Source organism: Capra hircus, chromosome 23 (genome assembly GCF_001704415.2).
Source record: "Capra hircus breed San Clemente chromosome 23, ASM170441v1, whole genome shotgun sequence".
NCBI classification, from domain to species: domain Eukaryota; kingdom Metazoa; phylum Chordata; class Mammalia; order Artiodactyla; family Bovidae; genus Capra; species Capra hircus.
Genome location: NC_030830.1, coordinates 332409 through 360162, shown reverse-complemented (window position 1 = coordinate 360162; position 27754 = coordinate 332409). Strand labels below are relative to the sequence as shown.

Below are 27754 nucleotides of genomic sequence, written 5' to 3'. Positions count from 1 at the left end.
CCGCGGTCAGCACCGCGACACCCCCAGGGCCCGGGGCGACACCCGGGCCCCTCTGCCGGGGCGCCCGCTGGAGTGACCGCGCGGCCGCGTGGAGAGGAGAGTCCGGCAGGCAGCGGCGGAGGCCCCGGCTGCCCCGCCAGACCGCAGCCCCGGACGCGCGCCGAGCCCGGCGGCCGGAAGAGCACGCCCCCTTCCGGCCCCGCCGCGCCCGGGGCGGCGCGTCACTTCCGGCCGGCCCGCGGCGGCAGCTCCGTCAGGCGGCCGGTTTCCTCTGGCCGGGCCCGCGAGCGCCGTCTTTCCGTGTCCGGGGCCGGCGGCCGCGTCCGAGTGTCCGCGCTCAGGGCTCCTGGCCGCTAGCACCGCGCCCTCGCGGGCTGCGTGTCGCTGCTGCCAGACGCGGGTCAGTCCGCGGCTTCTGAGGGACCGGGGTCGCGGCCCGGCTCCCACCCGTCTCCCAACCCCTGCCCCCGCCCCGCCCCCGAGGCCCGCTCATCGGGCGCTCGACGCTCGGTCGCGCGGCCGATCGACGGCCTCGGCGCTCCGACGGCGGAAGTGCGGGTGCGGGCCGCCGCGGCGCGGGGTCCTGTTCTGCGGGCCTGCAGGTAGGTGTGGGGGCCGAGGCCTTGGAGAGGCTGCCGGGGGCGCGGGCGGCGGGCGAGGGCGCCGGCAGCCGCCGTCAGGCCCCAGTCGCTCTGCAGCCCGGACTGTTGGAGTGCAGCTGCGGGCGTCCCGAGCCCCGGCCCCGCTGACCGGGGGACCGAGAGGGTCCTGGAGCCGGGCCCAGCTTCCTGGGCAGCTGCGGGCGTCCCGGAGTCCGGCCCCTCCTCTCTGCTAGCGCCCCTGGAGCGGGCTGACGCTCGGGGATGGGTTGCAGTTGGCCTCTCCTGCTCCTTGGCGCACCTGCTCACCTGTCACTCTGTAAAGTTTGAGTATTTATTGGTGAAGAGCGAATCCCAGAGGCAGGTTTTGCTTGTTTCAACCTTCGGTTGCGTCACTGGAGATCTATACTGAGACTTAACTCGGTGCCGGTCAGGGTTTCTCGGGGTTGAAGGTATCATCAGCGTTTTACAGACCGGGAGACGGAAGCTCAGAATGCTTGTGTAAGTACCCTGAAATCGTGCAGTTACTCAGTGTTTATCTGCCAGTGACAGCCTGCAGTGAGGCCCTGGGCCCGAACTCTTCTTGTGTGCTCTCCTAAGAAGCAGCTGTCTTTGAATGGAAGTAAGGTTTTCTTACATCGCTGAAGACTGCTCCTTCTAATATGTGTGAGAAAACGTCTTTTTTTTTTTTAGTCTGGGTAAACTTGTAAGGAAAATTAAAAAAAATACTTTAAAAACCTTAACGAGTTCATTTGGGTGTACTGTTTTGAAAAGCTAATTCTAGCTGAGGTTGTGTGGATTCCTTTTCCAATGCATAGTAATGTTTTGATTATTTTCTAGGCAGGCTTGGTGTCAGGGTGTCTGGGATTGGAAGCAGAAAGCTTCCTAAGGGACCTCTGTGTTAAAAGTTGCTGACCCGCAGGGAGGCAATAGAAAGAGGATGATGTGTGCTTAGTACTGAAATCTTCTTTTCTGTCTGGTTAAGTAAAAATTTTGTGGTTTTAAACAGAAAATCCCCCAGTGTAACATGGAACAATGCTTGGAAGTTTCAGAAAATGATGTTTTCTTCTTTTCAGGTATTTAATTTCCTAAAGTGAATATCATTTTGAAAATTACCTCTCTAAAATATATTAACCTGACAAGTTAAATTTTCATTCATTCCACGAAAATTTAAGAGCCTGTTATGGATAAACCTGGTGGGAAATGAAATCCTTTAATACCCCTTTAGTACATCTAGAACAATTTCTAGTGTCAGGCCTGGCACCTTTAGGCAACGTAGGCAGTGCTGCTTGTACAGTTAGGGTCTCCATTACTTCCCACGCTTTCTCTAGTTTACTCATCTCATCTAGCCTGGATTCCTAGATCAGCACCTCCACAGAGTGGAGCTTACATGTTTGCTGAGTAGGTGAGTTTCAGGCCAATTTTAGGTTGGCGTAAATTTAGGATTTAAGAGGATTTTAGATTGACTGGAATGGGAAGTAACGCTGGTAACTCTGGTGAGCAGTGTGCTAGGGCCTTGCTTATTCTCTGCTTCCCAGGAAGGTGTTCCTGAGTCGCCTGGAGTGGTCCCCTGGTAAGACCGCATGGTGGAAGTATTGAGTTACAGTCACGTGACTTCCCACACTGTTGTGTTAGCTTAAAAGAATTATTGATACAAACAGACAGACTCACAGTGCCTGTGGAGAAGTTGCACCCCGTGGAGCTGTGGACACGCCTGCCGGCGCCCTTAGGCTTCAGGCTGGAAAGCACGGAGTGGAAGCTCCGCGCCCTGGCCTGTGTGCTGCCCCTCCCCGCCTTGTATCGTGGGCTGAGGTGCTGAGCAGTCTTTTTGGGCCTCAGTTTCCTTGTTCCCGAGAATATAGAAAACCAGATTATCTCAGAGTTTCCTGCTCTGAAAGTTTCCAGCTCCGTGGATCCTGTAACCACTTAGCACGTGTCCTGTCCTGTGTTATCTCAGGGGTTGCAGCTAGTTACACGTCTGTCAAAAGAAGCAGCTCTTGCCAGACAGGGATTAGTCTTAGTCATTTTCGTGTCTCCCAATTTTAACACATGTTAGAAATAAAAGCGGTCTGGATTCAGAAGGGGACATTTTTGTCTACTCATTAAATAGTCAAGAACTAAGCTGCGATAGTCAGTGTGAATACAGTAGGAATTCGGAGAGGGGAGAGGATGTTTCGGGGTTGAAAGAATTGGGAAGGCTTCATGGAAATCAGCGGAGAAGGCAGCGGCACCCCACTCCAGTACTCTTGCCTGGAAAATCCCATGGACAGAGGAGCCTGGTAGGCTGCAGTCCATGGGGTTGTAAGAGTCGGACACAACTGTGCGAATTCACTCTCACTTTTCACTTTCATGCATTGGAGAAGGAAATGGTAACCCACTCCAGTGTTCTTGCCTGGAGAATCCCAGGGATGGGAGAGTCTGGTGGGCTGCCATCTATGGGGTCACGCAGAGTCGGACACGACTGAAGCGACTTAGCAGCAGCAGCAGCATGGAAGTCAGACCCTAATGGGGGAGAATGTGGCCCTCTGGAGAGAAGGCACGTGAGTGTCTGGCTGGCTTACTAGGAACAGAGGCCCAGAGCTGAGAGGTGAGTGCATTTTAGATTATGGAATGCCTGGAGTTCAGGCAGAGGGAGTTTGGAACTGACTTAATAAGGCTGTTTGTGTGCTGTTTTATTTTTCCTGGGAAATTGTACTGGGTTTGTTCAAAAGCTTCATTAACACCCTTTAACACTGTCGGTGGCATTTAAGACTGGGGTGGACTATACAGTTTGCATTAAGTTTCGGCTTTGGTGTTCGTGGTTCCTTCCTTGCTCTTTCCCACTTACAGCTTGGTGCCAGGATGGAAAGGACGGTGGACCGCAGGGCTCAGGAAGCCTGGATCTTTGTTAGAATGCAAGCTGCACCGTGTAGGTCCTCGGCCCAACCTAAGGTGTGCCTGCCGCAGGGTAGCTCTCAGGAGTCCTGCAGCCCTGAAGAGCTGACCCTCTGCCTCTTGCCCATGTCAAGGCTGGCTTCTGTGAATTGTTCAGGACCATACCCGCTTGTAAAGTGCTGTGATTAGGCAGGGGGGGTATGATGCTAGCTTTTGTTGCATTCTTGTTGTTCAGTTGCTCAGTTGTGTCCGACTCTTTGCGACCCCATGGACTCCAACATGCCAGCCCTCCCTGTCCTTCACCATCTCTCAGAGTGTCCTCCAACTCATGTCCACTGAGTCAATGATACCATCCAACCATCTCATCCTCTGTCTTCCCCTCCTCCTCCTGGCCTCAATCTTTTCCAGCATCAGGGTCTTTTCCAATGAGTTGGCTCTTCGCATCAGGTGGCCAAACTACTGGAGTTTCAGCATCAGTCCTTCCAGTGAATATTCAGGGTTTATTTCCTTTAGGATTGACTGGTTTGATCTCCTTGCTGTCCTCTAAAGAGTCTTCTCCAACTCCACACAGTTCAAAACTGTCAGTTCTTCGGCACTCAGCCTTCTTCATGGTCCAGTTCTCGCATCCGTATAGGACTACTGGAAAACCATAGCTTTGACTACGTGGACTTCGTCTGCAAAGTGATGTCTCTGCTTTTTAAAGCACTGTCTAGGTTTTCATAGTTTCTCCTCCAAGGATCAGACGTCTTCTAATTTCACGGGTGCAGTCACTGTCTGCAGTCATTTTGGAGTCCCTGAGTGTGAAGTCTGTCACTGTTGCCATTTTTCCCCATCTCTTTGCTGTGAAGCGACGGGACCGGATGTCTGTGTCGCGTCCTCAGCCGTAGCCTCTCTTCTAGTCTGTGCCCGCCCCCTCCTCTGGTTCAGTACCTGACTGGGAAAGATCACCTGATCCCTTGGTTTGTTCACATTTCTTGTCTGCTATTCAGATAAAAATTCTTCCATACTAAATAGTTTTAAAAAATTGATTTAATCCTTTAAAATTGATTTAAATCCTTTTAATCCTATTTTTGTGCTTACATTTTCTGCTTTTTCTCCCCTAATGCCACTACTTGTTATTTTTTTCTATGTTTATTTACTCTGAAGTTATGTAAAAAACCATTTACTGTCTTTTATTCTACCCGTAAGTCTTTTGAAAAATTAAAGATTGTTCCACAGTGAAATACGGAAAAAATACAGAATTAAAATTTTCTGATCTCTATTGCAGAAACACTTCACATTCGTGTTGTGTGTTTCATTAAAGGAAAAGAGGAAGGCAGGTTAAAGTAAACGGTAATATCAATCTAAAAGAATGTGCCCTTATTTAAGTATTTATTATAGATTATAAGAAAACGTACCTGTCTTTTCCGTAATGAAAGGGTTTTATAATGGTAATTTTCTCTTTTGACCTGTGATGGACAGGAGGTTAATTGATGTTAAATGGATGCTTTGTTAATCCTTCATCAGCTACTAAATTGGTTGGGGGAGTGCAGGTCAAGGCCACGCCGGGCCTGGCGGCTTGTTTTCTCAGGAAACCGCACTTCACGGCGGCTGCGCTCCGCCCCGCCCGTCCCCTCTGCCCTCCCTCCCTCCGGAGTGTCCCTGGTGGACGCCCGCTCCCCTCCGCCCGCCTGCTCTCCCCTCCCGTCCCTTCCCCTCCGCCCGTCTCCCCTCCCCCGCAATGACAGCTGGTGGACGTTGCGTGCGAGTGGAGCTGGCGCTGTGTGGTCCGAGTGTGTGGTCTCCCTCAGCCAAGAGGCTGCTAACAGGCTGGATGGGAGGGAGCCCGACTGTTTATGTTACTTCAGATGCCGGGACTGTGCCCAGAGTTCCTCCTAAGCCGGCTCCGCTGCAGCAGCTTCATCCTTCACAGCTGGGCTGCAGCCTCCTCCGGAGGCGTCTCCCCGTTTGATCCCCAGGCTCAGAAATGATGGCGCTGCTGAGTGCGGCGGAATTCTGCTTTCACTGTGTCAAAATTTGTGGCCTTGGGGGAGTTTCTTTTGAGATAGAGCTAGGCAGTTAAAGCAGAAGTTTTAAGATAAGTGACAAAGTTGATGCATTTTTAGAAATTGGGAAAGCCATTATGTAAAATGTGGTCAAATTAATCCAGCTCTGCTCATGTAAAGGAATCTGGGAGTTAAGTGACGTTCTGTCATGTTTAACAACTTCAGTAAAAGTGACCAATTCAAACTGACAGTTGATTCCTTGACCTTTCTTGAAAGTCTGCATTGATTTTGGCAGACCTGTTCACTGTAGTTACCTGCTAACTGTCACACTGACTTATTCGTAGTAAAGATCCCACAAGTCAAGACTAGCAAGAAAAAGAGACAGCAGGCCCCATATGGGAGTGCTTGTGCTGAGCATGTCGCTGTGGACCAAATGGAACTTTGTTTTCATGCAGCAATCTACATTTAGGACGCTGTCTTTTCTCCCTGACTTGCTCATTGTGAATAATCGAGCAGTAGTTTCTCGGTTGGGTTCCTCGGTCATTCCTGAACAGTCTCGCAGAGAAGGCTGAGCGTCTCGTGGTTTAAGTGAGCACACGTAGACTGTCGATGGTGTTGGGTTTCCACTTCCGGCCGCTTCCTCTTCCTCTTCCCGGCGGTCTTGCTGGGATGGGGTCAGTGCCGCCAGTGCCTGTCAGGAGGGGAGGCTGGGCCACTGGTGCTCGCCAGAGGAGCTCACATAGGCGGCTGGTTGGTCTGTTTTTCCTGCTGACGCTGACCCTGAACTTCGGTGAATGATCTGAGAGGGAAAGCCTCCCTCCTGTCCCTTGCTCGCTTTCCATTCTGGCCTTGGAAATGAAAGGTGCTCAGTCGTGTCCAACTCTTTGTGACCCATGGACAGTATAGTCCATGGGATTCTTTTGGCCAGAATACTGGAGCAGGTAGTCATTCCCTTCTCTAGGGGATCTTTCCAACCCAGGGGTCGAACCCAAGTCTCCCGTATTGCAGGCAGATTCTTTACCATCTGAGCCACAATCAGAAGATTTTAGAAGTTAGCCGTGTCAGAAGTTTTTTTTTTTAAGTGCTGCAATCCTGTATTCCCTCTTTGTGTCCTTTTTTGAGGGGTTCTGTGTTCGTGGTGATAGTGATAACCTAATGCTCCCAGGAGTTCTTAAGCACAGTTAGCGTATCCCTTTACAGAGTCACGCCGAAGTGTTTATGGGTGAGACGGTGTACCTGGGATTTGCTTTAAAGTGCTCACTGAAAACAGCATAAACGTATGTTGAGGAGATGTGGTTGAAAACGGACAAAATGGGAATGTGGAGGTTCCTTATGCTGGGCTCTGTTCTTTTACGTATGTTTAAAATTTCCATAATAAAAACTTAATCACACGGAGAGTACGGCCCTGAGCCTGGCTTTGGATGGATCTCAGCTCTGCTGTTCTCTCCTGTGACTGTGGACAAGCTGATCTCTGAGGTCTCACCATTACTAATCAAACTCTCAGCATGTTAGAATGCTGAACTTTTTCTGTACATTCTAAAATCAATATATATATATAAACTATATAGTAACATTTATCTGTATAGATTAATTTTTTTTTAAAAAGGAATTATATTTTTTATTTGCAAAAGTTGCAAGTGCTCATATAAATAACTAGCTCAGAGCTTGAATTTCCATTCAGTTGATTGCAGGAAACAAGACTCAGTCACTTCATGCCAGCTTTGGGGCCCTTTTCTAGGACTTTCTAGGCCCTCTTTGAGGAAGCTGATACTCTTCAAACACAGCTGGCTGAGGTGGCCGGCCTGTTTCCTGCATCTGGACCTGCAGGTTGGCTCTGGCCCCAGGGGCCAGGAGGGACCGTGGTGTTTGCCCAGCATCACTCCTGGGGGTCCCAGGCCTCCAAGGTCAGGACCAGGCTTACCTGTTCCTGGAGGCTCTCTGGGGTTTCCCTAGTAACTCAAGGCTCTCTGCGCGGAGCTGCTGCCAGCTGGGCAGGTCTTGCTCTTTCTTCACAGCAGGGTCTCACCCGGGAAGGGCGGCTGCTGTGCAGGCTGCAGCTTCTCTGAACATATGGTCAGGAAGCCGCCCCGTGGAAGCTTCGTGCACTGCGTTACGTGTGTGTGTGTGTGCACACCTACATCCGTGTGTGTGTGTGTGTGTGTAGGTATTTTTGGTTGTTTAGTCGCTAAGTTTATGTATTTAGTTGCTAAATACATGTATTATAAAGGTTACAATATGTAAGTACGTGTAATATGTATATATAAAAAATATATAATTTAAAATTTATAGAAAAAGTTTCTGGCAGTAAGTATTCTGAAATGACAAATATTTAGCTAAATATGTGTGTGTGTGTGCGTGTGTGTGTGTGTGTGTGTGTGCGCGTGTGCGTGCGCACGCGTATGCCTACCTATGTCTTTTTTTTTAACCACTTTTAGTGTTCTCTTGGTCTTGCATTCTTTTCAGAACATTTAGAGTATCACCCTGTCAGCTAATTCGTGGCATCACTTTGAGGCCGGTCACTTGAGTTCAGTTCAGCTGCTCAGTCTTGTCTGACTCTGCGACCCCATGGCCTGCAGCACGCTAGGCCTTCCTGTCCATCACCCACTCCTGGAGCTCACTCAGACTCATGTCCATTGAGTCAGTGATGCCATCCAACCATCTCATCCTCTGTCATCCCCTTCTCCTCCTGCCTTCAGTCTTTCCCAGCATCAAGGTCTTTTCCAATGAGTCAGTTCTTCACATCAGGTGGCCAAAGTATTGGAGTTAAGCATCAGTCTTTCCAATGAATATTCAGGACTGATTTCAGGATGGACTGTCCAAGGGACTCTCAGGAGTCTTCTCCAGCACCACAGTTCAAAAGCCTCAGTTCTTCAGCGCTCAGCTTTGTGTATAGTCCAACTCTCACATCTGTACATGACTGCTGGAAAAACCATAGCTTTGACTAGACGGACCTTTGTTGGCAAAGTTGGACCAATCACTTAGCTTAAAGAAAAGGAGTTAGAGTGCAGACATTATGAGCTATTTCTATAGCTTTCCACACTAGAAGTAAAAAGCCACTTAAGCATCCTGTGTTGTGTGTGTGCTCCGTCATGTCTGACTCTTTGCAATCCATGGACTGTGGCCCGCCAGGCTCCTCTGTCCATGGGATTCTCCAGGCAGGAATACTGGAATGGCTTGCCGTTTCCTTCTCCAGGGGATCTTCCCGGCGTAGGGACTGAACCCACATCTCTCAGTCTTCTGCAGTGGCCGGCCGATTCTTTACCACTGGCAGCACGTGGGAAGCCCTGAAGCACCCTACAGGCTTAGATTTCTAATAAAGTGAATATTAATTGCTATCACTTACATAAACCAAAGGTCCTTTGGGGGAGGTCCCCCCTCTCTTTTTTAAAAAGAGTTTTAAGGGGCCTTGCGACCAGAACAGTGAGAAAACCACTGTGGATTGCCTCCAGCTACTGTTGGCCCTTTTCTCGCTGTGACCTTATAAGAAACCACTGTTAGAAGCCACTTTAAAGAATTGTTGTTGTTGTTTTCTTATTCAGCATACAGTTTAGGGGACAGGGTGGAGGGGTGGAGGGATGAACATGGGCGGCAGGGTCTAGGTAGCAGGCGGGTGAGTCTCCTGTGCATGAATGCCTCTCTGTGGAACGACGTGAAACGACAGTGACTGAGACTCTTCCAGTATTAAAGGATCCGTAGAGCCAGGAAGCTTGGAGAAGACCAGGCAGGATCAGTGCTAGAAAGTGTGCATCTGATCATGTTACATTCAAGCCGCAGAGAATCACAAAGCGGACATCTTGAAGTGAGCCAGAGGGAAAGCATCCTTACCTTACTGTGGGGGTCAAGAGTGAGAATTATATTGGATTAGAACAAATTAAGTAAGTGTTCAGTCCAGACAGATAGAAAAGCAAAGTAAAATACAAGGAAGAGGAATTAACACATGCTGAAGTTGTCAGAAATGAGTTAGTAATGTTGCTCCTGAAAAAGAAGATAGAATGTATAGCTTACATCAGGACTGTGATAAAAGGTCATTAAAACAAAGTATTGATGAGTCTAGCCATGAAGAGATGTTATAGATGCTCAAGGCAATGGAAGACATAATAAAATCATGGCTCTGGGAGAAGTAGTGTGAAATTCAACTTGAAAATCAGAACAAAATAACTGCCTTTCTGAAAAAAACACTAAAATTGTCTTAAGATTTATAAACTGTAGACCCAGGATCATCAAGATTTATAAACTACAGACCCAGAATCCTTAAGATTTATAAACTGTAGACCCAGAATCATTAAGATTTATAACCTGTAGACCCAGGATCATTAAGATTTATAAACTACAGACCCAGGATCAAGCTTAGGGTTAGGCTTCCCTGGTGGCTCAGCTGGTTCAGAATCCGCCGGCAGTGCGGGAGACCTGGGTTCGATCCCTGGGTTGGGAAGATCCTGGAGAAGGGAACGGCTCCCCACTCCAGGATTCCGGCCTGGAGAATTCCGTGGACTGTGTAGTCCACGGGGTTGCAAAGAGTCGGACACAAATGAGCGACTTTCACCTTCATGATCATGAAGGAGATAATCATACCCAAATAATACCCAATCACACCCAATAATTATACTCAGTGTGGTACTAGAATGAGATGGTTTTATAGGCCAGTAACAGAGACCTACAAGGAATAGAAAATTCCTATGCTGTGTATAAGACGACAGATATGAAACACTTCAGATTCTTTCTGTAAGCCAGCATAGCACTCTGGACAGAGTGAGTTCTCAGTGGCACTTGTAAACTGCTGCATGCTTCCAGACAGTACCGCAGACAGTGGAGTAAAAGAGAAGGGAGTTGCTGACTAATGGTGAATGAGGCTGGAGATGCAGGGCTCCTAAATTAGCAAATTAAGTCCAGGAATGCCTGAAGGACTAGCAAAACTGAGCCAAGTACGCTTACTCTTAGGACAGATAATCCACCAATAGGGAGATTATCTCAGTTCCCTGTGTTATGAGTAAAAGATGATCATGATGCTGGAAAAATATTTGATGAAATCGGTTTCTAATTTAAAAAAGTAACTTTCAGTAAATGAGAATAAAGATTTTCCACATAATAGTAGTAGCAGACATCTTAGTGGTAAAATGCTAGAGCATGTATTCCTAACAGGCGCAGTAACGGAGAATTAGCTCTTGAAGGGACCAAAAATTCTTAAACCTTTGTGTATAATGTGCAGATAGACATAGATACGTAATGCAGGTTTTACAGTATATTTGCGATGTGAAAATTTCTTGGGGGTGACTAGGGAAAAGACCTAAGTAGAAAGGCTTCTCCTGGGGCGATACGGTAAGACAGATGGAGGAGCGGAGCGAGGCTCTTGAGGGCTGCCTGCTGTGGTCGGTCTGCTTGTGGTTGGCACTGTTTGGGACATCGCAGCGAACGCGGTAAAGCAGTTGAAACAAACGATGCAAGTGCTGATGATTAAGAGCCAGAGTTGTTCCCGTATTTGAAGGCAGTAAGATTTCCTGCAGAGACAACATGAAAGATCTTTTGGGAAATGATTTCAATTGAGAGAGACTCAATAAGTTGGTTTCAGATTAATTACATGAACTTTTCCTGTGAACAGAGCTGAATAGTTTCTTGATAGTCATTAAAAAAAATGAGTATGTGGGAAGATTCAACATTGTAGATATTTTAACTGTTCTGAAATTACCCAGAAATTCTGTGCAATTGATACATTTATTCATTTAACAAGTATGTCTTAAGTATTCATTGTATGACACTCTGTTCTGCATTCTGGACGTACAGCAGTATATGGGGCAGACAAAACCCCTTCTCTACTGGAACTTGAGTCAGTCGACACAGACGAAAAAATAATGAGGTGTTTCAGGGTGGTGATACTTGCCATCCGAATCCTAGTAGGGTTAGTTTTATAATGAAATAAAACAGTTTAGAGTTCATCTGGACCAGTGGCTGTGTGCTGTGGCTAAGATAACTTGTTAAAGGTTAATCGTACTATCAGACAATTGATTATAATGTAAAATTATGTCATCGGTGCAAATTAGATCAGCAGGGTGAAAGACATCCAGAAACAGACTCAAAATGAGAACTTTTGTCAGTGGTAAAAGTGGCATTTCAGATCAGTGGAGGAAACTGGGTCATTTGGTGAGATGCTATTGTGGTCAGCCAGCTAGTCTCAGTACTCCAGAATGGATTCCAAATGAGTCAAATAATCTAAAGGTAAAACAGCATTAGAATACCAGGGCTTGACTTTGAACGCGTGACTGTGGGCTTGCTGTTAAAAGACTAAGGGTTTCTGGGGGGCCGAGAGCACCGCTGCTGCTTGGTTGCCGAGTCGTGCCTGACCCTCTTTCGACCTCGTGGACTGTTGGTAGCTCCCCTGTCCATGGGGTTTCCCAGGCAGGGATCCTGGAGTGCGTTGCCATTCCCTTCTCCAGGGGATCTTCCTGACCCAGGGATTGGTCGAACCTGCGTCTCCTGCTTGGCAGGTGGACCCTTTATCACTGCACCACCTGGAAGCCCTCAGGAGCAGCATGAGCAATGTGGAAAACCAGTGATAGCCGGGAAGATTGGACAGTGTAGACAGAGTGCTGTAGACAGACAGCATTCTCATTAGAGGTTCTGTAATTAAGGGAATTAACCCTAATAAAAAGGTGCAAAGGTGATGAAGATGGGATGGCACACAGTGGAAGTTGAAGCTGTCGATTGCGTTTTGCCTGTCAGATAGCTGCAGATGAGACGGGTTGCTGACGCACGCCACTGCTGGTGGGAGGGTGTGCTGATAGTGTGCAGGGCAGCTTGGTACTCATGTCACACCCTTCGGCAGCAATCCCTCTTCGAATGTTTTGAAAGGAACTATTAATAGCTGGGTAAATGTGCAAAGACCTTTTGTGGTCAAGTGTTCATTGTTATGGTCCAATAACAAAAGATCCAGAAGCCATCTAAATGCCACTTTGATGATGTATCCATACAGTGGAATACTGAGGAGCCTGAAACTAGTGTAGATTTGTATTCACAGACATGGGTGGAGACCGGGCCCAGTGGGCTCACTGGTGGGTAGAGCAGGTTCCTGAGTATCTTCTGCAGAGTCCTGGGGGCCCTTGAGCTGATGCCAGCCCACTGGCGGGTGGGGCCTGTGGCTGACAGGGCTGGGTGCAGACTCCAGGGCACCCCAAAGCTGGTGTTGGCTCACGGTGGGCAGAGCTGGGGCCCAGCGCCGCTTATTCACACAGGGATTCAAAGAAACAGTGAAGTTGATGTGCACCAAGATGTTTTATGGGTAATTTATGCAAACCAAATTCCCTTGTTTTCCCCATGGTATTCCGTGTTCTATTTAGAAAATAATTGTTATTGCTTTATTAGTTTAAGAAGAGGAAGAAGAGATCATAAAAGGCTAGTACAGTGAGTTAAAATCTTGTGAAGAGGGGAGGTTCATGTTCTTTGAATGTTTGTTAATAACTTAGGCAATAAGGGCTAACTTGGCAGCCTTTATTTTTGCATACTCAGTAAATTCCCACAACTCTATTTCCATCAGTAATGAATAATTTCCTACTAGATTTGGTGATAAAATACTTTGTTGATTTGTTTTATTTGCTGATTTCTGAATTCCGTTCCTGGTGTTTTGAAAAGAACACAGCAACGCAAGACCTAGGCCAGTCCCGTGAAGTCTGGCTGCTCCAGGCTGCTTCCGGTTTGAGTGGACTCTGATTCTCTGCAGGTTATAGTATAGGACAATTAAACTTGTTTTCAAAAGTAGTGTCCCAAAATTAATAATGCATAACCATTTCAGAGTTAAAGTTTAAGCTTTGTGAAGCTGTTTACTTTCTGATTCCTGAGTTAAACTCAAGTGCTTGGTGAATATTTTCAAAGCTGTTTGTGAAGATTGTTTTAAAAACTGCTTTTAACGCTTTAAAATTCCTTGACCTTGTGGGCATTTTTATAGACCTTAAATGAAAGATAAAAAATACAAAACAGATCTTTAACACAGAAAATTATACGATCTGTATTTTTTTTTATTGTGCCATCACACAGAAATGACATATCATGCTTGTTTCTGGTACCTTTTCCACATTTTCCTTTGGTGTATTAATTAAATGAGAATTTCTGCACTGTAGTTAAATCCTCTCTTTCTACGTAAATGATACATCCCCCTCCTTCCTGCCCTCTGTCTGCTCATCTCGTTCTCTGTTTCTTCTTTAATGAAACTGGGGAAATGAAAAGCCTGTGGTTCGTTTCTAAGCAAGTAGCTGTGCGCTTCAGTCTGTGGCGACTGTGGCTGTGCTTTGTTGCTCTTGTTCAGTTGCTGAGTTGTCCTCTTCTTTTGCGACCCCATGGACTGTGGCCTGCAGGCTCCTCTGCCCCTTGAATTCTCCAGGCAAGGACACTGGAGTGAATTGTTAGGCCTTTCTCCAGGGAATCTCCCCAACCCAGGGACTGTGCCTGCGCCTCACGCCTCTCATGACTGCTGCGGTAGCAGGTGGGTTCTTTACTGTCTGAGCCACCAGGGAAGCCCATTACAGTGCCTTACTTCTAATAATTTATTTCTAAGAGTATCTGTAAAAGCTTTGCAGCCTAGACATAAAGTTATATTGCAAAGATAACTTTGGAGTCTTTGCAATATAACTTTCAGAAATGAAGGGAATAATTAGGCTATCAAATACCCTAACATTGAAATATAAGATCTTAAAAATTCAGATTATTCTGATATACAGAAATTTTTATAAAAAGTACAAGAATTTTTAAATGAATAACAACATGCTTTTATAGCTTAATTGGTAAAAGCTAGGAAGGACAGTTTCTGTAGTCCTACATTAGTAATTGAATTTAAAACCTTTGTCCTAATTAGTAAGACTTTCATAGAATCAAGAGCTAAAAAGTGAGCTTAAGAGTAATCTCATCCAACCGCCTTATATGCAGACGAGAAAACTGTTTGATAGCACATGGAAGAAACCAAGGGCTCTCAGCTGTCCGTGCCAGAGCCCAGCCCAGAGCCCAGATCTCCACACTGTTAATAGATGTTCAGTTTTTGAGGCTGTTCTATCAGAGCTTCATTCAGAGACCTATAGCTTGGAATATTTTTGGTTTATTAAAATATGTCTAGATTACCGTGTGATCTGTTACCTAAAAAGATAAAATTTAAACGACTGTCTAAAACCTTCTTGAAGATGCCCTTATTGTCCTGGTATGATGTCCTTTGTTCTTATAGGTAGGAAGGAATTTATTTGCCACAAAATGATAACTGTGTGGTAAACCAGTACCTCACATTAAAAAAAAAAAAAAGCGCATCAAGTTTAGAATTTATTTCAGCTTCTTCCAGTTCTTTATTTTAGAGAAACAGTGCTGAGAAGCAAGAAAACACTTAGGTTCTAACTTTCATTTTATCTACAGCATAAATCACTGACAGAATGTAGTGTTATAGTGCTTCCTTATATCCAGAAATGCTTCAGTGTCGTGTTTATTGTTCCACTAAATATAATTCGCTAAAAACTAGACCAGCAGTTCATAAGATACAGTGACTTTTTAATTCCATTACTGAAAAAAAAAATCACTCTTAAGTGTATGTTTTTTTCAGGGTAAACATATCAACACCATACCAACATAAAAAGAAATGAGAGAATTGTCTGTCTAATCCCCGTAAGGGTCCTGTTAGTCCTGTTTATTCCCATTCAGGTTCAGGTAGTTGAAAACTTCTTAGACTTGTCAGAATTATTGCTGTTTAAAATTTTCAAAAATTTTAAGTTGAATATAATTGACTTGGGCTACCCTGGTGGCTCAGTGGTAAAGAGCCTGCCTGCCGATGCAGGAGACACAGGTTGGGAAGATCCCCTGGAGAAGGAAATGGCAGACCACTCCAGTATTCTTTCCTGGGAAATCCCAGGCAAGAATAGAGGCGCCTGGCAGGCTGCAGTCCATGGGGTCATAAGAGAGTCAGACATGAGTCAGCAACTAAATAGCAACAAATAATTGACTTATACTGTTGTGTTAGTTGCCTCTTGAGAAACCTGTATGCAGGTCAGGAAGCAGCAGTTAGAACTGGACATGGAACAACAGACCAGTTCCAAATAGGGAAAGGAGCATGTCAAGGCTGTACATTATCACTCTGCTTATTTAACTTCCATGCAGACTACATCATGCAAAACTCTGGGCTAGGTGAAGCACAAGCTGGAATCCAGATTGCCGGGAGAAATATCAGTGACATCAGACGTGCAGATGAGACCACCCCTATGGCAGAAAGCGAAGAACTAAAGGGCCTCTTGATGAAAGTGAAAGAGGAGAGTGAAAAGGTGACTTAAAGCTCAACATTCAGAAAACGAAGATCATGGCATCCGGTCCCATCACTTCATGGGAAATCAATGTGGAAACAGTGAGAAACTTTATTTTTTGGCTCCAAAATCACTGCAGATGGTGACTGTAGCCATTGAAATTAAAAGGCGCTTGCTCCTTGGAAGAAAAGCTATGGCCAACCTAGACAGCGTATTAAAAGGCAGAGACATTACTCTGCCAACGAAGGTCCGTCTAGTCAAAGCTATGATTTTTCCAGTAGTCATGTATGGATGTGAGTTGGACTATAAAGAAAGCTGAGTACCAAAGAATTGATGCTTTTGAACCGTGGTGTTGGAGAAGACTCTTGAGAGTCCCTTGGACAGCAAGGAGATCGAATCAGTCCATCCTAAAGGAAATCAGTCTTGAATATTCATTGGAAGGACTGATGCTGAAGCTGAAACTAATACTTTGGCCACCTGATGTGAAGAACTCATTCATTTGAAAAGACCCTGATGCTGGGCAAGATTGAAGGTGGGAGGAGAGGGGACAACAGAGGATGAGATGGTTGGATGGCATCACTGACTCAACGGACATGAGTTTGAGTAAACTCCAGGAGTTGGTGAAGGACACGGAGGCCTGACGTGCTGCAGTCCATGGGGTCTCAGAGAGTCAGACACGACTGAGCGGATTGTATTAGTGCCAGGTGCACAGTGTGGTGGCTCGGTGTTTATAGACTGTGCCCCGGGTAGCACTGTTATAACGCGAGCCTGCATTTCCTGTCTGTACTTGGCACCCTTTGATTTATACGTAGTGGTTCGCTCTTCCTCCCCATCCCCCCCCACCGCTGGCGGCCGCTGGCGACCGCTGGCGACCGCTGGTTTGGTGTCCGTATCTGTGAGTCTGTTTCTGTTTTGTGGTTTTCATTCATTTGCTTTCTTTGTTAAATCCTATTTATAAGTCAGGGGTTCCCAAGTGGCAAGACTGGTACAGAGCGCGTGTGCCAGTACAGAAGGCATAAGAGATGGGGGTTCGATTCCTGGGTGGGGAAGATGCCCTTGGAAAGGGCATGGCAGCCCACGCCAGTGTTCTTGCCTGGAGAGCCCCATGGGCAGAGGGGCCTGGTGGGCTACAGTCCATGGGGTTGTCAAGAGTCGGGCACGACTGAAGTACCTTAGCACACACATACAAGTGAAAAGATACAGTGCTTGTCTTTGTCTGACTTTTTCCTCTAAGCATGATATCCTGTGGGTCCGTCCATGTTGTTGCAAATGGCAGACTTTATTCTGCGTAATAGCTGAGCAGCGTTCCCGTGTGTGCGAATGTGTGTGTCTGTGTGTGTACCTACACACCCACACACCCCACATCTGTATATCTGTTCTTCTGTTGATGGACACTTGGACTGTTTCCGTATCTTGGCTGTTGTAAATAAAGCTGCCATAAACTTCGGCAGGGGGCGTGAATCTTTCTGAATTATTGTTTTTGTTTACTTCAGATACAGACCCAGGGTGGACTCTCTGAATCGTATGATAGTTATTGTTAGTTTTTTTTGAGGAACCTCTGTACTGTTTTCCGCAGTGGCAGCAGCAGCTCACATCCCCACCAACCCGGTGCATGAGGGTTCTTCACATCCTGGCCGGTGCTCATCTCTCCTCTGCCTGTGAATAGCCACTTTGACCGATGGGAGGTGACCCTTGTTGTGGCTTTGATCGGCACTTCGGTTGGTGGCGTCGAGCATCTTTGCGTGCGCCTCTTCACATCTGCGTGTCTTCTTTGGGAAAGTGCCTGTTTGGTCCCTCTCCCCAGCCTTTATTCAGGTTGTTTGTTTGATACTGAGCTGTGTGAATATATTTTGTATAGTAACCCGTATTGGACATATTATTTGCAAACACCTTATGTTCAGTAGGTTACATTTTTGTTTCGATGACGGTTTCCTTTGCTGTGCCAGAGGTTTTTGGTTTGCTGCAGCTCCGTGTATTTGTTTTTGCTTTCGTTTCCCTTGCTGAGAAGACAGAGACAAAAAGCACTGCTGAAATCAGTGTGAAAGAGTGCAGTCCTTGTGCTCCCTGCACACGGCTCTCTGATCCACGCTGAGTTCCTGTCTATGGTGTGAGAAACGCAGTCTGCTCGTTTGCGTGTCCAGTTCTCTCAGCACCATTTGCTGGAGTGGCCGTCTCCCTCGCTGTGTAGCCTGGCCTCCTGCGCCGAGAATAACTGTGTGTTTCTGGGCACTCTGTTCTGTGGATGTGTGTGTCTGTTTTCATGCCAGCGTCGTCGCTTTGCAGGACAGTCTCAAGCTGGAGCGTGCCTCCTCCGTCTCTGAGCTTTCTCAGGAGTGCTCCGGCTGTGTGAAGTCTTCTGTGGGTCCGTACACGTTTTAGGGTTGTTTGTTGTAGCTCTGTGAGACGTGTCGTGGGTAGGAATTTGACAGGAATGGCTTTAAGTCTGTATTTTGCTGTGGGTAGTGCAGACATTTTGATAAAGTTATTTCATTCAGTCTGTGAACATGGGATATCTTTCCATTTCTTTGTATCATCTTCCATTTCCTTCCTGAATGCTTTATAGTTTTTGGAGTATTGGCCTTTCACCTCCTCGGTTAAGTTTTTTCCTAAGTATTTTATTCTTTTTGGTGTGATTTTAAATGGGGTTATTTTCTTTCTAGGCACTTAAAGACCACTGTAGATGAAAGCTGTCCTCTAAAAACACTCTTGCTAGTTTGGCGTGAGCTGTGAAACTAAAGATGTGTAGAAACTACATTCTGCTTAGCAACACAGCAGGTTTTCGTATGATTCCTTTTTAGCAAACCTGTAGCCCTGATCGGCCCCAAGTGTGGAGCTGAGGCTGAGAGCCAGTGTGTAGTGGCTTGTGGCTCCCCTGCCCACGCCTGTGCGTGTGTGAAGTTCTGCCCCGTGCTGTCCGCCTCTGCCGTTTGTCTCTTTGTATCACTGAATCCTTTATTACTGCTGTGCTTGGGTGAGGGTATTGCCCTGAAAACGGCTTATTCTGTGTCTGTATTGAGTCTCCTTACGTGAGTAGAGATGGCTCCTTTACCCCCTGCCTCTGTCGTTCTGCTTTCAGAAGATAGAATTAGCCTGTGGCGTGTGGTCTTAGATGGGTGACTGTTCTTCCTCACCTCTTTTGCTCTCGCATGGCTGTGTATTGTAAAGGCTGGACATCGCTTTAATTAAAGAACGAGGCTTATGACAGCAAAGTCAGACTTTTGTTAACCTCTGTTCAGTGTATTTTTATAAGAAAGATCTTATGACAGAGTTTCAGACTATTGCTTCATCGCGTTTGTAAAATCCTTGTGAGGAAAATCCGTAGGCACTTAATGACAACTGTAGATGAAAGTTTCCCTTTAAAAGTATCCTTGTTAATTTAGCATGAGTTATGGAACTGAAAATGTTCATAACCTAAATTCTGTTTTCTTGAGGCTTAGAGTCTTTCTTGAGAATGATAGTAATATATTTCATGTATTTCTGATTTTAAATTTTAAAACATTAGTTGTAACGCTAGATGTTTCTAATTGGAGGTGGGTTGAAAAGAGACATCTTCCAGGATTCATTCCACAGATAATTACGGAGTGCGTACCTTGTGGGTGGGCACTGTCCTGTGCATTGAGGGTGTTGGAATGTAGACAGCGGATACTCTTGTATCTGTAATTTAAGTGGCTCACTGACCTCCCTGAGGTTAGGGTTTGTCCACGCTTGAAGATACGTAGATGATGCTTCATGGTAAGGGAAGGCCATCTTAATCTCTGCATATGAACCAATGTAATGAACACTGGATTTTCAGCTGCCTTTGATGTGTGTGTCTGGAGTAGAGCTGTACTTTTTCAGTCATAAATAAGAAAATAGATTTTGTGCTTGTGATTCATGACTGTCCATTGTGGCCCAGATAATTACCTGTTATTACCAGACACCACTTTGTTTTACTTGGACAAGCTTTGAGATGTCAAAAGTAAGATTATACTCCTCTGTAAATGCCTTCAAAATGGATTTAGAAATTTGGGAGTAAACTGAATTGTCTGTCCTAGTTGTTTTGGGTGTGTATGTGTGTGTGTGTGTGTGTGCGCACATATGCTTGCTTTTTTACATTTTTTTGAGTCCAGAGGTATTTTAATTTCAGTTCTGTTTCATAGCAGGATGAAGTTCTGTGGAAGGAGGGATCCAGGAGACTTCTTAGAGAAAGTGACCTGAGGGAGAGAGCCAATCAGCCACGAGGGCGGTGGTCAGGCTCTGTCGCCCCACAGCCCTGGCCCTCACCCCTCGTTTCATAAACGCGTGGTGACGCAGCAGCTGAGATCACTCATAGCACTGCGCATGGACGCTGGGCCGCGGGCTGCTTTTGCTCTGCGAGCATATAAGCGCCACCTGAAAATGCCTTGTGGCTACGCTGTGGCTGCTGCACCAGTCAGGAGAGAACAAACGTGTGTGCAGTTGCTACAGCTTCTCGAGTTTTATTCCAGCTCCCCGCGCACGTTGCCTACCCCGGGTTCAGCGAGACAGTTGGTGTAGTGGGTAGATGTTACAGCGAGACCGTAACATGTAAGCTTGACTTTGAAACATTGGTAAGGATCTAACAAACTTGGAAAGCTGTTCCATTCAGTCGAATCAGGCAGATGACATCAGGGAGGCGTGAAAGAACTCGGTGGTTCGCGAGAAGTGAGGGGCTTGTGCAGCTAGTGGCAGGTGGATGACGGAGAGCATGAGGTGCCGGGTAGGGTAGACAGGTCTGATTGTGCAGGTTTAATAACTGCTGAGCGTGTTGTGGGCACTGGAGACCACTGAGCGGTGGGTGTCTTGGAGGCTGTTTTTGAATCAGGGGTGATGATTAGGCCTCTAATTGGAGGTCTGACCAGTTGGAGAATTGACACCGGTGTTTGCTGAGGGTGGATTGCAGGGGAGGGCTGGTGGGGGCAGAGCGGCCAGGCAGGAGCTGGCTGGCTTTGGCCTCTCGGGAGAGGAGCAGTCGGCCTAGCGCTCTGCAGGGGGACTTGATTCACGGGGCGCGACGGCGAGGGAGGGGAGTTGGAGATAGCCTCGGCTTGCATGTCTGGTTTATGGAGGGACAGTGGCGTGCTCTGGCCCGACACCCTCTGTTGCTGCTGCTTTGCTGTTTAAGTCGTGTTGGGTGAGTCACACAGGCTGACTGAACCCTGTCTCCAGCTTCCTCGCTTTTTCCAGAGGAGCAAGCTGAAGGCGCTTGGCTCAGAACCCCAGCCCTCCACTCACAGGGCTGCTCTCTCAGGGCTGGTTTGGCAGCCCTGTTACTGGGCAGCCCTGAGGAGCACGCGCGAATGGTACTAGGGCTTGTGGAAAGTGTAGACACTCCCTGGATTTTGCATCTCCCACCAGAACCCGGGGGCAGAGGCCCGTCACCTCCTCATTATCCCCCACACCCCAGACTCGCTGAGCTCTCTGCCAGCACCGCCTGCGTGTTTCCGGGCCCCGTGGCTAATCTGCCAGTGTCCTGATGGTCACTTCTGGATGAAGTTTAAAACTCCCTCCTTTTCCCAGAAACACACCTGCCTATCTGCAGCCTTGTTACCACTTTGGTTAAACCAACAGTCAGTTCCTACATTAACAGGACAATATAAATCTTGTTTCTTTTGCCTCTTTTGAAGGTGGCATCTTGTTCTTTTAAGCGTAAGAGTTTTCTCCTTCTGCAGATACTTATTTGGGGTCAAAGTTTACTGTACTTTTGAAGGGTGTGTTAGCCACTGTGTTGATTTGCTGGGGCTGCCATAACAAAGTACAGTAGGCTGAAACAACAGACATCATTTTCTCACAATCTGGAGGCTGGAAGTCCAAGATCAGGGTGTCACAGGACCGGCTTCTCCGGCGGCCTTCCCCCTGGGCCCGCGGGCGCCACCTTCCCCCGCGTTGCCGTGTGGCCCTGCTCGGTGTGTCTGTGTCCTCGCGCCTCTTCCCGTGAGGACGCTGGTCCTGTGGGGTCAGAGCCCACCTCGTGACCGCGTCTCCCTCACTTTAAAGAGGACGGTCTGTAGAGTCCCGACTCTTAAACACAGTCACTCTCTGAGGCCCTGCCTCTGGACTTGGTAGAGAAAGAGCAGATGAGCCGAGACGGCGCGGCCAGGCTCCCTCGCCCCGTGGCCTCTCCCGCGTGCCCCGCGTTTCGTGGATGACGACTATGGACGCTGAGATGACGTGCAGCCCTGCACACAGCGCGTGCATGCCACGGGGCGCTCGCTTGGCCCCAGGCTGCTTCTGTGCTGTAAGCGTATATAAGCGCCACCTGGAAAGCACTTGGAGTTGTTTGATGGCTGCTGCTAACGGCTGCTGCCTCAGCCGGGAGAGAAGAAACGTGTCTGCAGTCCCTACGGCTCCTTGCATCGTCTTCCAGCTTCTTAGCTTGCGCCTTGCCTACCATGGGTTCAACAAGCAGTGTGCACAGTTAGATACAGAGAGACCGACTTCAGCACAAGTTTGGGGGAAACACTTCAGCCCACACCACCAGCCTTATCTCTGTTTCCTCTGGGTCTTCTTAGACCTTTCACCTCTCGCATCTCCCCTGACCACCGTGCGCTTTCTTTCTGTCCTTGAGTATTTTAGGACAAGGCTGTGACAGCTGTTCGTCTCAGCTATGCGTGGGCAGAATTGGTCTGTGTCTGGGTTTTCTCTGGGTGGTGTGGCTGCATGAGGCCTTCTTCTCGGGAGGACCTTCCCTGTTGAAGTCTTTGGTTCCCTCTTCTCAGGGCCCCTTAGCTTCCCCAGAGTGGCTCTTGTTGCCCGGACAGGGTAAAGTTAGGCTAGAGGGTGGGCACCCTCCTCCCCCCGTGCCTGATGTCCCCGAGCCCTGGTCCTTTCTGTTGGGTCACATCAGAGACTGAACTTCTCACCTGGGCGAAGGCAGGGGCCACAGCCTAGCTCGCGAGACTGCCCGTGAAGACAGGCAGCCAGCACGTCCCCCTGCTCTTCCCCTGAGCTCACCCTCCCCTCGTCTTCTGGGGCATCTCAAGTCTTCAGCACGTGAAGAGTTCTCTTCATTTACCGGGCTGCCAAGGTGGCGCTGGTGGTAAAGAGCCTGCCTGCCAATGCAGGAGACACACCGGGTTCAATCCCTCGGTGGGGAAGATCCCCTGGAGGAGGCTATGGCAACCCACTCCAGCGCTCTTGCCTGGCGGATCCCATGGACAGAGGAGCCTGGTGGGCCACGGTCCACGGGGTCGCGAGAGTCGGACACGCGGGGCGCCCTGTGCGCTCGGTGCTGCGCCTTGCGGGGGAGCGCCAGGGCTAGAGGGCAGCGCCTCTGACCCAGGAGCGTCACGCCCGCTGCCCTGCGGGGGCACGCGGCACGTCGCTGCTCCCGCCTGCCTGTTGGAACTGTCAGTGTATTGATCTGAGCACATTTAAAAGTTGCTGTGCTAAGTCTAATACGAAAACAAAATGAAGGTCCATACACCTATGAGAATGGAGATATTCTTTAACTGTCATGAATCTGTTTAGGTCAGACCCTCCTCTTTGAGGCGCTTCCAGCATGTGTCTGGGGTGCAGAGGTGGTGTGTGGAGCTCAGGGGGCCTCTGTCTTTCCTGACGTGAAGTCCACGTGCCTGCTTTCCCTCCCCGCATGAGCTCGTGTCCTGGGTCACTCGTGTTCAGGAGATGTGGCCAGTGGGCTAACTGGCCGCTGGAGCCCAGCACCAGTGTGTGCAGACGGCGGCCGGGCGTGCCCGTGTGTGCGCCTCTGGCCTTTCTCTTGTGTGCTGGTCTCAGTCGGCACTAACTCTTCTTTTTCTTTTAATAGGTCATTTCTGTAGTGCGACCTCGTTTCGTCAACAAGCACAATGTCTCGATCCCGACAGCCCCCTCTTGTGACAGGCATCTCTCCGAATGAAGGCATCCCGTGGACGAAGGTCACGATTCGAGGAGAAAACCTGGGGACGGGGCCAGCGGACCTCATAGGTAAGGGCAGGGCCGGTGCTGTGTGTTCCCAGTACAAGCGTCTTTATGTTGGCAGCGGGGCAAGGTGCCAGGTCATTGTTGGAAATAGTGACGGTGTTAGGAAAGCACCCCTGGTCTGTGCAGAGTCACCTGGATGGAAATGAAAGAATTATTTGGTTTTCTGACTTTTTGTTAAAAGCATTAGCTTATCAACTCCCGTCTGTGCTCTCTCTCGGTCCTGAGACAGACCCCGGCAGTGGGGCGCTGTCTCACCTGCTCAGTGCTGGCTTTTCCTGCTGGCATTGCCAGTGCAGCCGCCTGGCTCGCTTCCCTGTCCTTGCGTGGCCGTCTGCGTTCCTCTTCAGGCTCAGCTCAGCGTAGCCTCTTCTGGTCCTGCTGCTCTTGGAACCAAATCCAAATTCCCTCCACCTGGAGGAGCCTGTGCCCTCTGCCTGGCCACACCTGGGACCTGCGGGCCACCTGTCTGCACGAGGATGCCCTTCAAGGTGGGGATCGCCAAGGCTCCAGACGTACAGCCACAGGCCGTCCGTAAACTTATGCCCGTGGGTAGAGAGCAGACCGTCAGTGTCCATTGTGTGGTCAGTTGTGAACAACTCTGTGAGGGTGTGCAGATACATTCAGGGCGAGGAAGGGAGGCATCTCAGGATGTGCTTCTGAATATGTCTTCTGATTTCCCACTTTAATTTATTTGGACTCAGACATTCTGTTGACTCATTTCGTAATTTATGAAGGAACCAGAGCCTCTTGATGAGGGTGAAAGAGAATGGAAAATCTGGCCTGAAACTCAAGATTCAAAACACTAAGATCATGGCCTCCAATCCCAACCCTTCATCTCAAACAGAAGGGGAAAAGTGGAAGCAGGGACAGACTTTATTTCCTTGGGCTCCAGAATCACTGCAGACAGTGACCACCTATGAAATTTAAAGACACCTGCTCCTTGGAAGGAGAGCTATGACAAACCTACGCAGCATGGTGAAAAATGGGGGACACCACTTTGCCGACAAAGGTCTGTATACTCAGAACTATGGTTTTTCCATTAGTCCTGCAAGGATGTGAGAGTTGGACCGTAAAGAAGGCTGAGCACCAAAGAACAGATGCTTTCAAATTGTGTTGCTAGAGAAGACTTGAGAATCCACTGGACAGCAAGGAGATCAAACCAGTCAGTCCTAAAGGAAGCCAACCCTGAACATTCATTGGAAGGACTGATGCTGAAGGCGAAGCTCCGGTACTTTGGTCATCTGACGCGAAGAGCCGACTCAGTGGAAAAAGACCCTGATGCTAGGAAAACTGAGGGCAGGAGAAGAAGGGGACGAAATGAGGGTGAGATGGCTGGATGGCACCACCGACGCCATGGACACAAGCTTGAGCAAACTCCAGGAGATGGTGGAAGATGGGAGCCTGGTGTGCTGCAGTCCACGGGGTTGCAAAGAGTCGGGCACGACTTAGCAGTCGAACAGCGACGCCATGGGTAAACACTGGAGATTATGAGTTGGCGCCTGTTTCTCTTGCAGTATAACTGCTGGTTGACATTGTTTTGTGGCTGCCCAGAAATCCCTTGCGGAGGAGAAAGTTGACTGGAGTTGGGTACCATGTTTAGTTATTGAGTCTTGCCCTTCCCAGCTTGATCTTTTCACTAGTGTTATTTAAATATGTCTCATTTTAAGCTGTTTTCTTTAGCTGTAGTTTGTGATTGTTACGTAAATAAAACTTAAGTTTATTACCCTTATGAAAGTAGTCTAATTTTATGTCTTGGTTCTGGACAAAGCTCATTCCAGATTGTTCTTTATAAAAATTGGAAACATCCCTAGAATTCTTGGAAATGACCTTCTAGCTGGAAGTTCTATCCCGCAGTTAAACTGGTGGTCCCTGAGCCCCCACATGGGACGGTCACAGACCTGTGTGGACGCTGACTGCGTCTGCTGGACCAAGTGTTTTGGACTTGTGTGAACCTGATAGTTCAGCTTCCAGCTTGTCCAGGTATTGCCAAGAAACCATTTTTTTAAAAAGCAGATTTAACCTACTAAATAATTTAAACATTTTTAACTCTGATGGCATCTATACTAGCCAAGTAAAACACTTTAAAAACACTTTACTTGGAATTCTACAAGGTATTTTAAAAAATGTTATATTTCATGAAGCAGATTTCTTAGCAGAACATGCTTAAGAAATAGATCTTATGGTTTTATTTAATTTCCATAACATTTAAAATGACCTGTTTAAATCTGTTTTAAATAATATGATGATTATTCTTTTTTTTTTTTTTTAAGTTAAAATACAGGGCCTGTTGAGTCTGAGGCTGATGCCGCTGCGGTGGGATGAGCGAGCGGCTGCTCTGGCTCTTTCCCTGCGAGCGCGGGCCATCGTGGCGGTCGTGCGCGCTTGCTCATCCGCGTGTGCTTTCACGACTTGGCACGTCTGAGGTCTCCCAGTTCTCAGTGCGAACTGTAAGCTGGCTCCCCAGCAGTGACCTCACATTAGGACCTGTGGTACATTGAGTCCTGATGTTTACCATTGGGTTGTTTCCTTTCTGAAGTTTTTCAGATCACAGAATCTTGATATTATGAAACTTAAAAATATCAACTTAGGTATTGACCTACAGTGATATCAAAATATCCAGCATCTGTAATTAAACAGTTCATAAATTAAAACGTTTATTTCCATTTATTTAAATACATAGTCTGATGAATGTGTGCATAAAAGGTATTTGAGGAAATACGTGTTGAAGTGTTTTTCAGGCTTATCTTGGAGATGGAGAGGTGTTCCAGGGGTGCTTACAACTTCTTAAACTGCTTAGATTTTTCATAATAAAAACTAAGCATCAGGAAAACTAATAAACATTCCCATTTTGAAAAATAATTTTGAGTTATGATTGCATTTTAAACTATGTCAATGTCATCACTTTAAAAACAACAGAAAACTTAACTCTAAGGGAGCTTTTAAGCGCTGCTGCTGCTAAGTCGCTTCAGTCATGCCCGACTCTGTGCGACCCCATAGATGGCAGCCCCCCAGGCCAGCAATAGAAAAACTAAATTTCTTATGTGAATAAATAATAATAGATCTTGTAGGAAAATCTCTGAAATTAATTATTTCAGTTATTATTCACTTAGTCTTATCTGACCCTGCAACCCCATGGACTGCAGCACACCAGGCTCCCCTGTCCTTCACCCTCTCCCAGAGTTTGCTCAAGTTCCTGTCCATCGAGTCAGTGATGCCATCCAACCATCTCATCTTCTGTTGCCCTCTTCTCCTCCTGCCCTCAATCTTTCCCAGCATCAGAGTCTTTTCTAATGAGTTGACTGTTGGCATCAGATGGCCAAACTACTGGAGCTTCAGCATCAGTACTTCCAGTGAATATTCAGGGTTGAATATTATTTCAATAAATTATTATAATTTATAATTATTTTCAGTAATTATTTCAATAAATAAAATGGAGTTTTTATTCTTTTATGGTTAATATAGCATTCTTACTAAATAGTGCTTTAAGTTGTAACAAAAGATGGCTTGAATCCCTCGCTGCATTTTTTAAAACGGAATTTGGCATAAGTTGAGGTGTTCGTGGTATCTGATTTTTAAAAAAAATACTACATTTGTCACACTTGACTGCTAAGCAGTATCAGAAGTTAAATGACGAGAAGAGAAGGTGCATGTGTTTGCCACATACACTTTGGTCTCTTTTCTCCCTGAATGTTCACCACGTTGCTGTGTGTGCTGCAGAAACGTGCGTGGGGGGATGTTGGTGCCCTGCTGGGACCACGTCTTCCCTGTGTATTCACTGCCCCACAGTTCACGTGGGGTGGGCAGAGATGCCAGGCGCGGGCTGAGCTCTTGGAGCAGAGTGTAGCTCAGTGACTGGACCTTAGGGAAACACTGAGGCAGCGTATGGGCCGACAGCACTGCAGGAGTGACGTGCAGCCGCGAGGGGCGCGCCAGCAGTCCAATAGTGCCTGAGGACACTTGCCGACTCAGCAGACGCCAGGCTGTGCTCAACGTGACGCTTGCTTTATTCTGTAATATTACGTGTAACTAAACACCAGGAGAAGCATCTGCAGACTTGTTAGGAAAACGGTAAATTTTTTTCCCAGAATGATGTACGCGTTTATTAATAATACACTTTAGAACT

General features: G+C 47.4%; 1 protein-coding gene across 3 annotated transcripts in view; it reads left to right on the top strand.

The window, feature by feature from the left end:
* Nucleotides 226-27754, top strand: part of EXOC2 (exocyst complex component 2) — a 122627-nt gene continuing 95098 nt past the window's right edge. For all 3 annotated transcript variants that reach the window (XM_018038889.1, XM_018038888.1, XM_018038887.1), the window contains exons 1-2: nt 226-602; nt 23477-23634. In XM_018038889.1, coding sequence (XP_017894378.1) covers nt 23517-23634 — 118 coding nt within the window. In that variant the 5' untranslated portion in view covers nt 226-602; nt 23477-23516. The remainder of the gene's footprint in view (nt 603-23476; nt 23635-27754) is intronic.